Source organism: Alligator sinensis, unplaced genomic scaffold (assembly GCF_000455745.1).
Source record: "Alligator sinensis unplaced genomic scaffold, ASM45574v1 scaffold801_1, whole genome shotgun sequence".
Taxonomy (NCBI): domain Eukaryota; kingdom Metazoa; phylum Chordata; order Crocodylia; family Alligatoridae; genus Alligator; species Alligator sinensis.
The window spans coordinates 339,017-352,234 of NW_005842036.1; the positions used below are offsets into that span (position 1 = coordinate 339,017).

A 13,218-nucleotide genomic window follows, 5' to 3' on the forward strand; every position below is an offset into this window, starting at 1 on the left:
TATTATATACTGCGTAAGACACTTTCACATTTTAATTAGTGATTTACTCTTCTTTGTAATTACTGATGGAGTGATTAGACAATCTTTTATATTGCAGCACAATGCCAATCCCCCTTTAAGGAGTAAATTCGTTAGTAGGCACCAATTGCATTTATTCACCAGATCAGGGGCTGAGCAGGTGATTTCATTAAGTACTCCAATAAAGTGAATGAGGGAGAGGGAATGCATCCATCTTTAAACAGGGATGGGCTCCAACTTTGGGTGTTTACTGACCCATATCCCATCTCCTGTGCTGGATATTTACACTTCTGGCAGACTGAGCATATAGCTTGCTCCACGGCTGATTATTTAAGTGATGGCTGCTATCCAGTACATACAGGACCTGCTTAATGCTAGTGATCAAATTAGCATTCCTCTGAGGCAAGGAGGTGTCCAATGTTTGAAATGTCTTGAGGAAGCAGAGCCCAGAGTGGCACCAGTTCCCTGAATGAACATCTTTTGCATTTATGGAAGTCTTTAGGCTAGAGGCTAACTATACACCATAGGGTCCAATCTCAACACACATAACTAGGTGCAGCCGTGGGACACATTAGACTCAGAAACCCCTTCCCACTATGCCACTGATGCTCTATTCATTGGCACCAAACGCTGTCATCGGTAGTATGTAGTTTATTGTAGCATGCCACCCTTTTCCTGGTCACGCCTCGTCCGTGAACTGTTGCCTGAGATGAGTTATTCAATATTTTTGGCAAGCTAAAACTCACTCCATCACTGTGGCTTACATGGACATTGTGGGAGATGCATGTTTGCATCCAAGGAGGTTTGCACTATTTGGGCAAAAACACTCATGGGTAGGCTTTGGGCAATAGGTTGGTGGCACCACTGTTGGCCATATCCAGCTTAGAGGGTCCTGGATAACAGTTGGTTGCTCCTGTTTAGCATTGCAAGAGGCCTGTCTGCACCCTTGGTAGCAGTGTGCCCTGGTTGGACTTTTGATCCTCCTGCACTTGTCTGCATGCTCCAAACCCAGAAATGCACCCGGGTGGCTGCTCCAGACTCATCCTCAGTGCACAGTCAAGTACACAGGAGACCAAGGGCTGTGGAAAGGTGTCCCTGGCTGCCTTCACTGGGGCACTACTGGGTTTGGGGCATGCCCAATAGGTGTACATGCTCAGGAATGACATGCCTGGGACGTGTGACTGCCAGAGAGTAAACACCTCTTAAGTCTTCCTATTGCCTCTATACGCAGCTTTGTGGATGCACCCATTGCACCTCTCTGTACATGGAGGATAGCAGCCGTGGAGCAATCACAGAGCCCTCCTCCTCCACACCCACTAGAGAGGGGGTGTAATGAAGGTGAGATGGTCTCTTGTAGGGGAAGGTGCGGGGCAGATTGCAACCCACGCTATGGCTGCATGTGTCTGTCTTCCTCAAACCACAGCAGCCTAGTCTCCCTTTGCTCAGGTGTCATGAGAATAAATACACTGAATACGCTGGGGTACTCGGACACCACGTAGCGGGGACCTGCTTAGTGCCAGAAACCCGAAGTCACAGCACTGTGAGAGCAAAACTGTACAATGGGATGTAAGGGGAAAAGGGACTTGGTAACCTTGGAATAAACTAACACAAAAACCCACCTCCTGGCAGATTTGCAGAAGGAGGCCAGGCCCTGTCAGGGTCACTGGTCTCTTATAAAACCTCCCAGGAGCGCCTGAATAAAAGTCACCTCACTCCTTCCCAAGCTCCCCCCCAAAGACAACTGTCCCATCCACCCTCCTTCCATTTCGAAAAGGCCCAATGTGTGATCCCTGTTAATAAAGCTGTATAAAGCGAGGCAGTGACCCCACCAGAGGCAAATCAATAGCACAGGGGCCCCTGGGTATTGTGTGCTTTAAAATATGCCATTTGAAATGCAGATTTCCCCTGTCTAGGCTGGGGCCATGGAGCACTAATAAGAAAAGCGGCAGCCTTATTATCTCGGGATGCTCCAAGGGGATGGTGGAGCTTTCTCCCTTCCTCCACCAAAGGACACATTTCCTTCTTCTTTTGTGACTTCCTTGGCATGATCTGAGCCTGAGCAGTGAGACGGCTTTATCCCACCCGTCGTTTATCAAGTATTTCCTTCTAGCCCAGCTCTGTGGCTTTCATGGCTCACGGAGACCAGAAATGCTCATGAGCATTGGCCCATGGGGACCAGAAAAGGCCACGAGGGTGGTACACATCCATGGAGAGAAGGACTAGCATCACCCATCCTGAAGCTCATGACTCTCTCAACTGCAAATGGGGAAGAGGTGGGAGGAAGGGTCATAGTGCAGCAATCCAGACATGGGCAGGTGGGGAATGGAAATGGCCCATGCAATGGGGGAGTCTCCAACAATGCTTTCCTCATCCAAATGCTCTTTCTAAGAGTCCACGGAGGGCTTAGCCTGACAAGGGCACTCAGGAGGTGTCCACACTGCTTCCAGTGAGCTCCTGGAGAGGCATGCTCTTGGCTATCTGCTCCCACTCAGAGGTACCAAACACAGGAATTGGCTTGTATTCCACAAGTGTCTCCCCCAGGCACGCTGGAGACATGGGGTTCAACAGCAGCCAGGACCGAGGCCTCCCCAGTGACTTCCCCACTTCATTCCCAGGTTTGGTGCACATGCATGGCTGGGTAGGGGCTGGCTGCAAGAGTCCCCCTTGAACCAGCTTGCTTTGGGGAGCAAAAGTGCTACAACTGGCAGAAAAGAGCTGTGCACAAGTTTCAACTGGGCTGCATGATTCCTCTTTACTTCCTAAATTGCTGCCTGCTCTTAATCAGCTCCTGTCTCACCACCGCAGGGAAGGCTGCCCCGTGGGCTCCTGAATATAGTGGCCGTGGGTAGAGCAGCACTCAGAGATGTTGCACAAACCCTTTAAGGTGGAGGTTGGCAACCTGAGGTCCCACAGGCTGGAGCTGGCTTGCAAAGGGCTCGGATCTGGCTTGCAGCAGTACGGGAGACTGGCACTTTCCCCTTTTCTGCCCTGAACTGTACTCCCAATCCTGTCTGCAGAGCCTCCCTCTGCAGTCCTCTCATCTGCACTGCTGCATTTGCCCCTTTCTATTGTTGGGGATGGGATTGGGAGCTGAAGCAGTGGTATGTGGCATGGGGCCACAGCAGCTGCCTTGGGGTATGTGGGGAAGATTGAGGTCTGCAATCATGGTTGGGTTGCAGGCTATGAGCTGCCACTTCACCCCTGCTCCAATGGGGCCATTCTCAGTTTGTCTACACTTTCCATGGCTAGAATTTGGCAGGTTTCTTCTCAACCTAAGACCCCATTTTTTATGGGGGGGGGGACCCTAGTTCAACTAAAAGGTTGGCACATTTTCATGAATGGAGAGAGTGGCTGTAATGCACTGACATTACACACGTGATGGCTCACGACTTTCTGCGAAGGCCCCTGGAATGACAGCAGGGTTTGGAAGACCCTTGACATTTGGGAGTGAGAAAGCTGATCGGCTTCAGACCTGCCTTGCAAATGGACCGTCGAAAAAGGAGTGCGAGCTGTCCAGACTCAAAGGGTTTAAGTGCTGTATGCTGTGCTTACCCACGAGATTTTGCAATGCATGGTCTCAGCCGTGCACACATGCATTTGCTAGCTTTTTGCTAGCCTGTGCTGCAAACTCCCCTCGCTCATTCATTCCCTAAACATGGCTTGTTCTATATAATTATTGTTAATTATCTATATGTTGAGAGGCTCCCCACTGAAATCAGGGCCCTGTTGGGCTAAGCACTGACTATGAGCACATCTAGAGAGGCAGACTCTGACTTAAAGACAAGAGAAAGAGCAGAAGAAAGGAAGCATCATTGTGTCCATGTTATCAGTGGGGAACGGAGGCATAGAAAAATAAATGAGTGACCTAATGTCACACAAAGGGCTTGTCTACATACAGGGAAAAATAATAGCATGTGGTTATGGAACAAAAGAGGGCATCAAAATGAATGAGAGAGGGGAGATTTATTTCTGCTAAAAACTTTTTGAGAAAGAGCAATCAAAACACCGACCAGTATCCCAGGCCAGGAGACACAAGTGAATCAAACCGATCCTTTAATTTTTTTTTCAGGGTTATGTTATATCTCAGTCTTTACACAGACTAACTTTGTGTTTGCTTCTCATTCTTAGCATTTGGGTAATAATCATAGCACAAACCCAACCACAACTTCCTATCTTCATTGGCTGCCCTGTACAAATGCCTAGCTAATTCATCCTCATGACACCCCTAAAGGGGAGAGAGGTAAGTCGCGTGATAGACTAGCAGGTGGGGGAAGGACAACATTTTTCAAGCAAAACTTGTTTTAGCAAAATCGATCAGATTTGGCAGCGCTAAAATGCTTCCAAATTTGGATCGAAGTGGTTAAAAAAAATAACAGAACCCCCTCCCCCCAGCCCAGGAAAAACAGGTATGGCTTTTTCAATGCATTTTGAATTACATGGTTCTGATTCATAATGAATTTCATTGCAAAATGTGGTTTAATTTGTTTTAAGGAATTAAACCCACCCTAAAAATGTGGAACAAACAAAACATCTGCTATTGGGTCAAATTAAATGCTACATTTAATTGAAGATTTATTTTTTTTAAGTGTTGATTCATTGTTTCTGTCTGACCCAAAGTCATTTTTCTTAATTGTCTGGAATTGCCACCAACCCCCCCCAATTCTATTATTTGCCAGTTCTCCTAGCAAATATTTGTCTAGAGATTAGCTCTGTCTGCTGGAGGGTGTCAGGACAAATGAAATGAATGACATCACCAGTGTCAAGCAATCTGTCCTGTTTTTTAGATATTTAAAAAAAAAAAAAATCTTTTATCAATATTGGCCAGGCTTTTGCCTGCATTGAGCCAGCAAAGGGACCTGAAATCACGTCACAACTTCTGCAGAAGTTAATATTGGAGGAATAATGTTCCCCTTTGTATTCACTCGGATCGTGCCATGGATACTACAGTTGTGATAGAGCCGCTCCTTCAGTTCAGCCGGTCGGAGTCGACGCGGCAGGGTGGTGTGAGCCGTCCCGACATGTGGCCACGTGGGTGATCACAAATGCATGGCAATCACTGCCTGTAGTTTAATCACTGGAGTAGTTCCCTTCATTTCACAGCTCTGGGGGTGACTCTAATTTGCTGAATGTAAATGACTCACCCAAGGCCCAAGAGCAAAGTCAAGATGCCCGGCCTGACCCCTTCCTTCATTCCTCGCTGGTAAATCCTGGCTTTTCCCCCACCCCCTGCTGCACTGCAATGCAATCCCTCCCCTGGCTGGACTTTGGCCAGGACACCGCTGCTAACGCTCCCACATCTTTTTTTATGCAAACTTGATTTATGACTTTGATCTTATTTTAAATAATTTAAAAATTAAATAATGTATACGGCGTCTGTCAGGTTCCTGAGCTCCTTCCTTTGTTCTGGTTTTTCTCTTCTTCATTTTCCTAGCCATTTTCCTCCTGCTCTTTTGAACATTCGTTATAAATGGATTCCCCTTTCCGTGGGGCGGCATATCAGAGCAATGCTAGAAAACTACTAGGCAGCTGTGCAAGAGCTCATGAAACTTTGTTAGGGGGCTCCTTTGGACCTGATCTCTATTACTGAGTTTAATATCCTCTGTTGAGATGTGTTACCCCCAGTTTAGATGCTGGCTGGTGCTCTGCGCATGCATTAAATACAATCAAACATTGCTCAATCATTTGGGGACATTATTTAGGGTGGGAAGGCTCTGCAAAGAGAAAAGCACCCGTCGGGTCTGGGATCTTATCAGACTAATCAACTTGGCTATGCGTGCACACTAGAAAAGGGACGGGGTGGATGGACATTTCGACTTCTCGAGTGACAACAAAGGGGCCAGACACAACCTTGCATCTACCTGCCTGGTCCCACATGAGGGTGGAGATGCAAAGGGCATAGGTTGAAGGGAACTTGAACTTCCACATCCTAACCTAGAGGACAAGGAAGGGGCATGCATTGGCCTCTGGAGAAGAACCCCTTGCCCTGCAGAAGAGTCTCTGTAAGGACCTTGCTCATTTCTAATGGAGCGACATTAGACGGGAGCTAGTGTAGAGGTGCAGGACTGCTGCATTAGCTCCCCTGGCCTTCTGGGGTGACTGAAGGCTCTCGTAGGTGGGTGTCAGATGAACCCATTTAGAGCAGAAATGTTAAGGAGAAAGGTTTTGAGTGCAAGCACCAGTCCTTTGTGCTAGATGTGCATTAAGGCCATTGTTATATGACCTCCTAGGGAGCCCAGGCACGATGGGAAATGGTGCTCGGCACAGTTACAGCCACAGTAAGAGACAGTCATGGCCCTCAGGGCTTTACAATCCAAATAAGGATCATTGTTCCCAGCTTGCAGACTGGGGAAGTGAGGCACAGAGAGACTAAGTGACTTGACCAAGGTCACAAAAGGAATCGGCGGTTGAGATGGGACATGCGGCTGCACCACCGCAGTCCTGCTCTAGTGCTTTCCTCCTTAGATCTCTCTTCCTCTCAGCTTGACTTAGCTCTTCAACTTGAACGGCATCATCACGCCAGGAGAAAAAAGCAACACTCCCTCTTCCTCCCTTCCTTTCTCCCTCTCTCTATCTCTCCATCTCTCGCTGGCATTTACGAGGTGCCAATCACCCTGCTATCTAAGCGCCGGCAGTCCGATGCGGCTTTACTGAGACCGAAGGACCGTCATACAGCCCTCGCGCTTCACTGCCTGCCTTTTGTGTGCGCTGCCGAGATGAAACCGATAGGAAGAGACACAGATAGAGGCTGATCGAGAGACGGGATCCGAGCACATTCTGGGTGCGCAGACACCGTGCAGAAATGCGATCCCGGCGTTTCGACAGCTCTGAAGTCCCCCGGGGAATTGGTGTCACCGGCTTGTCATCTCCACTGGGTCAAGTCCTAAAACTTTGTTTCCTCGCTTCTTAACATATTTATAGCAAGGGGGGTGGCAGGCCCAATCCTGCTCTTTGAGGAAGAAACTCTCACTGCATTCACTGAGAGTAGAAGGAGGCCCAGCCACTGCTCTGACCCTTTCTTCAGAGCCAAATCCCCATTCGAGTGCCTGCCTCCCCTGATTTCTTTTCCTTCTCCTGGGGAAAAGAGATACAGAGGAATTCCTCTTGCTAAAAGTAATGTGCATGTCCCCATGCACATGCAGAATTATTCCATGACTACTTCCATCAGGACCATTACGCTGAGTTTAATTGGGTATCAGTGAGGCCCAGGATGCACGGTGGGAAAAAGGATTAGGCGAACAGCCCCACACCGGTGTAACTCACTGAAATGGGATGTTGCCAGGGGTGGAAATCAGGTTGCCTGCATGTCTGTATGCCATGTGGATGTGCTGAGAGGCAGCCGGTTGCTCTCTGCAAACAGGTGATGACTTGCCCTCTCACCACCTAATTCAGAGGTGCTGTAATAGGTCCTGCTGCAAGCAGCTGCCCCAGACTAGCTACACTGCATCCCAGTATGACTGGCACTGGTCTACCAGACCCACATAAATCACATCGTTGGAAATGCATTGCGAGCCCAGACCCCGAGAGCAAAACTTAGCTTAGAGCAGCGATTCTCAGCCAGGATGCCATGGCACCCTGGGGTGGCTTTGAGATCCTTTCAAGGGTGCCATGGGATACCACATCATGTTAGCAATATTAGGTTGGCAAGCATGATTTACAAGATATACCCAGAGGTTTCAAACCCAGAGATTTCAAGCTGTCTGAGTTCTTTGCAACAAAAAACCGATTCTATTGTTTTTCTGTAGTCAAAAAAAAGAGTGCAAACAAAGAGCTGGCATTTAGTTTGTCCAGAGGTGCCTGAAGTCTACCCAGGAGTGCATTGAGCCTAAAATAGTCGAGACACCCTGGCCTATGGGGTCCAGATGGTGGGCACCTCCACGTGCATTTATCTACATGCCTACTTGCTTCAGCAACTGGGGGTTGTCAGTGAAGGTGGGAAGGAAAGGATGGGTAGAAGGGAGGAAAGAAAGAGAACAAAATAAAAACAACAGGAGGAGGGAAGGAAGAGCGATGCAGGGAAAGCAAAGAAATTCTGCCTGGGAAGTCACTGTCAAATCTCTCTGCCTGCCCTGGGCTCTCCTGGACCTCCTGGTCCCCTGCTGATGCTGATACACTGCAGGGGCACTGACACTGCATCCTCCAGCTGGGATGCCCCGGGCAGCAGTCGCTGTGCTTGGAGACACCCGTGTCCTGGAGGTGCGGCGTGTCGGCACACTCCCCTGCTGACTGCAGCAGCCTTGTCCTGCTTGAAAGGCTAGTGGAGCGCAGTCAGGGATGCATGGGGAGAGGAGGGCTCATTCATCATGCGGGGAGGAGAGCAAGGGAGGGGGGCGAGGGCTCCTTGCTGAATGACTGGGAAATCAAGAGGATGGGGAAAAAATAACGGAGCCTGCTTGATGGGGGAGGGAAGAATAATAAGAATACAAAAAAGCTCTGTACAGCCAGGTCATGCAAGCTGGGAGGGGAGAGGGGGGATTTCATGGAGACTTTGAGGTGCATATGATATCTGGGGAGAAGCCAGGGAGGGTGCTGAGCTCCCCCAAGGAGAGATGCTAGAGTATGCATGGGCTTCCAAGTGATTCAGTGACCTAGAGGATGCTTAGGACCTCACTTCAAAAGCAAAGACAGAATGGGGAAGGGGCTGTGGTGGACTGTATTTAGGGCCCACATATGAGTGGGAGCTGATTGCCCAGCAAGGGAGGTCTAGTGGATGGGGTGGGATTGAGGTGCACCTGGGTCCAGCTCCCGTCTTGGCCACAGGCAGTATCAGCATGGGCAAAGCCAGGAAGGTTTTGTCTACACTGCCTCCATGCTGCACCCAGGAGAGCCAGAAAGTGGTCCTCAAGCCCTCCCTCTTGCTCCCCACACACCAGATCCCAGAAATGAGGCAACAGAGTTGTCTTAGATCAACCCTGAGCACGTGCCAGTAAAGCAGGCCTGAGCCAGATGGCCCAAGAGCAGTGCTGGGTATGCTTTCAGCCTGCTCCAAGGTGGCTTTGTGCCTCATTTTTGGGGGGTTGGCATCTTGCTGAATGGGAGCGAGAGGTCAGGAGGTCTGGGCAGGTTATCTCACCACCTTACTGTTCAAATAAGGGCTGGCTCAGACCAGCAGCAGTGTTGCACATGGTCACCAGTTTGCCAGAATTTGGGTTGGGAGACCCAGACTTGGTTGTGGCCCCATACAAGCACGGACGGCTGGCTCTGACAATCTTGAAAGCTGTGTAGCAGCGTCTGGATACAGCAACTGTTTTACCCCACGGTGCCTATCTGAAAGATGATCCAACCTGCACAGGACGGGGCGGCTCAGCGATCTCAGCCTCGGCATGCAGAGCCGATTCAATGAAGGAATCACACAGCCCTGTCCTTATTAGTGTCATTCTTTCCTCCCATATGATTTCTCTTTGTGCTGGGCCCTTGGTTGGTGGGTGTCCCATTGTAACATGTGTCCCATTGTCCCCAGCCCATTGTAACATGCTGGGAGATGTAGCTATACTTACTGCCTGTGCATAGGCGCCGTACGCTCCAAACTGGATAGCCATGGGGTTGAACATGCCCATCTGTCCTGCCATTTGCTGCATGCGCCTCATTGTACGCTCCTTGTCCGTGTCTGCGAACTTCACCACCAGGCTCGAGGAGGCTCCCTGGAGGAAGGGAAACCAAAAGAAAGAACACAGGGGAATTGTCCCATTAGCTCCCAGTGGAACCGAACCATATCTGCAAGTATAATGGAGACAGGATGGTGTTGGTTTCTAGCTGTCACCCAAACCAACCTCCTACGGTGTTTCTCTTTCAGCCCCATCTCAGCATGGTAAGAGTAGCAGCAAGGAGGCATAGATGGCTCTATGGGGTAGTATGAGTGATGCTCCCATTTATCTCTGAGCATCTGGTTTCTTGGCTGCAAGCTAAATTCTCCCTGCAAAGAGGCTCGGGGACAGCTCGCTGGCCCCTTAACTCTCGCTGGAGTGCAAAGATGCAAAGGGCGAGCTGCTTCCGTTGTACTGCGACTGAGTAACCCTGGAAAGGGTACCTAGGAGAGGTGAAGAGGGGATCGGCTCTGCTGAGCCTGCAAAGCTTATTAGCTGCAGTGAGGAGAGCCTTCCACATCTCAAACCATTTGGGGCATTAGCTAGCAAGAGCGATAAGACGGCAAAGCACTTTCTGTAAGATGGCAGAGGAGCCGGCAGCAGCGAGGAGCAAACCCTTTTCATGAAAACCCGCTGGCTACTGAAGTGGACCTGATTGTGCTGGGTGGCTTTCTAAAGACCTCAGCTTTGTCCGGTCTGCTTCTATTCGAGTCAGTGAAAAGTGGAGCAGAGATTAGCTAATGGTGAGCACTTGGGAAAACCTCATCCAGCTGGGTTGCCTTGCCATTTAGAAGAGAGCGCACAGCAGGCACACGGCTATTTGTCACGTGCATTGGGACTGCAGTAGAGGTACAGTGAAGGTAATATCTGGAGAGGACTGGAAGAAGAGCCTTAGCTACAGCCGGGAAATAACATGTCTGTCAAATGCATGGACACTCAAGCTACTCATGAAACTAGACCTATTTCCATTTGTTTCCCTTAACCAACTGATGTTTTCTTCTCATTTTGGAGACCTTGATCTTCCACCCAAATGAGGAAACCCATCAGCTTCCCTAGCAGGGGCCTGGCGGGCGGCAATTGGTCATGAAATAGGATGCAGGACATGTGTGCACATTTTACTCATCAGTCATTTTGATGCTCAAGAACGTGGCCATAATCTTCCTAGACACACGTTAGTCTTTCAGCAAATGTCTTGCTGGAAGTACAAGCAGGGCAGCTTCCAAGTGCAGTCACTTGTAGATGCAGCCGTATAAACCCTAACGTGGGGGGGATCCAGGCTTTGTAAAACGAGGGGGGGTGGGTGAGAACAGCAACTGGCAATGCAACCCCTGCTTCCAGCATCCCCTACTACCTCCCCTATAGAAAGAGCATGCCATGGGAGCGGCAGGTGGCAAAGTCAAGTCCCCAGGCAAGTACAAATCCATGGCTGATTTCTGGGTGATGGCTGGAGCGGGCCAGAAAATGGCCTTTTTAATCCTGAAAAAAAAAAAAATTGAGGGGGAAAAAAAAATCACCCTGACTTAGGAGAAAAGGCCCAGAGTAGGAAGTATTTTATGGGAATGTCTCGTGCAAAGTCCGCCAGGAGAAAGGGCATTTGTGTCTTGCTCCCTGCGCTTCCTGGCAGGTGCATTGCCCCGTTTCCCATGAGACCAGCTACCCATGGAAGTTGGGGTCCCACCGTGCCTGGGAGCTGGCAGAGGCAGGCGAACAGGATGTCAGAGGACTGACAAATCTTCATTGAAGCTGAGACGTTCCCATGCAACATTTCACTTTTGAGGAATTGGCTTTTTCCAATGGAAAACCCTTCCATCAGAAAATGTCTCCCCAGCTCTAGAGGCAGCACCAGTCGTGGCACATGCTTTCCACGTTGCTGGCCATAGCTACTAATGTTGTTTCAGTGCACTGTTACGGGGGGCAGGAGGAGTACGATTCAATTGCTTTCATCTTCCCGCTCCATTTCAATGAAGGCAGAATTGCTTTGCTGCTAGCTAGAACGATCTGATTAAGATGCTATAATACACATACATGTGTTTAAATGCAATATATGCATATGCACCAGCCTCTCCACATCCTCGGTTATGAATAAAGAGTTGAGGAATTAATATGCTAAAGAAACTAATACGAGGGCACACAATGAACAATGTTCCCCTGGATTAGCAGTACTTTCTTGGATTTCAGTGGTGAGGAATCTTTCTTTTTGACCTGTCACTCTCTCTCCCTCTAATAAATCTATAACCCACTTGAACAATGTGGAGCAGAACAAGGGAGTGAAACAAATGGTTTAGCAAAACAAAGGGAGGGAGAGATGAATGCTCTATTCAAGGATGTAGAGTAGTATCCAGGAGTTATTAAGAGAGCAAAGCAAAGGGGGGGAAAAAATCCACATTCACCAGTTTTTCTGCTCAAGGCTGGGCAACTTCTCATTTTTTTTAATCACCTGATGTAGCTATTGATCCTTTCCCAAATCACACTCTTAATTGCAGCTCATCGACAAATGAATATTTTAATGCATACATTTCCTGCTAATTATCGCCCAAACCAGTCCTTAATTAGATGTCAACACTCATTTAATTAACCCTGATCCAAGGGGCTGTTTGGTAACCTGGATCTAATGATCTGAACCTATTTGCAGCTGTATTGGAGAGAGGCACTGGTCCACGGCTGACCGGGTGGCTCAGTACAGCTATCGCCACCCTCATGCCTATCGGTGCTGAGAAAGCACGCAGCTTTCAATGATGCAAGTTTGGGAGTTTTTGTTAAATGGATAAGGTGAGCTACTGCTTATGTCCGAAGATATGTCACGAAGAAAAGTATGATCTTTTGGGATAAAGTGCTAGGATAAGAGCAGGGACCTGCATAGTTAACGCAGGTTCTGCCGCCAACCCACTGCACGACCAAAGCCCATCACTTCCCATTTCTGTCCTGCCTTTCCTGTTCACACAGAAAGTTCCCAGGGCTTGAGCACATCTCGACCGATGTGTTTCTTAGAGCATCTGTCAAAAAGGGACCCTGGTCTTGTCTGGAGCCTTTAAGCAGTATCCGAATAGAAACACGGTAGAAACACCATCAGCAGATAGTAAATCTAATAGCTGTAATCAAGGCCTCAGACCCCCCAACAATAATCCCTTGCTTCACAGGCAGACAAGGTTTTTTGAGTAAATCTGATATCTTTTATTAGACCAGGGATGGGCAAAATGCAGCCCGTGGGCCGGACACAGCTCACCAGGCCATTCTACCCCCAAATTTAGAAAATGAATATTTATCTGCCCCTGGCTGCCTCTCATGCAGCCCTTGATGGCTTGCCAAAACTCACTAAGTGGCAAAATAATTGCCTGCCCCTGTATTAAACCAACTCAAGTCATTGGAAAAAAATGTTTGAGCAAGCTTTCGGGTTTAAAAAACCCTTTGTCAGGCTGAGGAAGCATCTGCAGTCGGTGTGTCCGTAGACCAACACGGCTACAATCTACACCCCTGAGTCCACAGGGGCTTTTGAACGATGAAGACACTCGCATTGCACAAGTAGTCAGAGATCCTCGATCGAAAGGTACTCTATACTGTGCTCTGTACTATATCCCAGGGGGTCGCAGAGCGTAAAACCAGAAAGGATGCAAGTTCCTGC

General features: G+C 48.9%; 1 protein-coding gene across 32 annotated transcripts in view; it reads right to left on the bottom strand.

Annotated features, from left to right (window-relative positions):
- Positions 1-13,218, bottom strand: part of LOC102368354 (CUGBP Elav-like family member 4) — an 840,681-nt gene that overhangs the window by 72,998 nt on the left and 754,465 nt on the right. For 22 of the 32 annotated variants that reach the window (XM_025202766.1, XM_025202780.1, XM_025202770.1 and 19 more), the window contains one exon: positions 9,513-9,656. In XM_025202766.1, coding sequence (XP_025058551.1) covers positions 9,513-9,656 — 144 coding nt within the window. The remainder of the gene's footprint in view (positions 1-9,512; positions 9,657-13,218) is intronic. The other 10 variants (XM_006022468.1, XM_025202782.1, XM_025202772.1 and 7 more) reach the window with 1 other exon arrangement.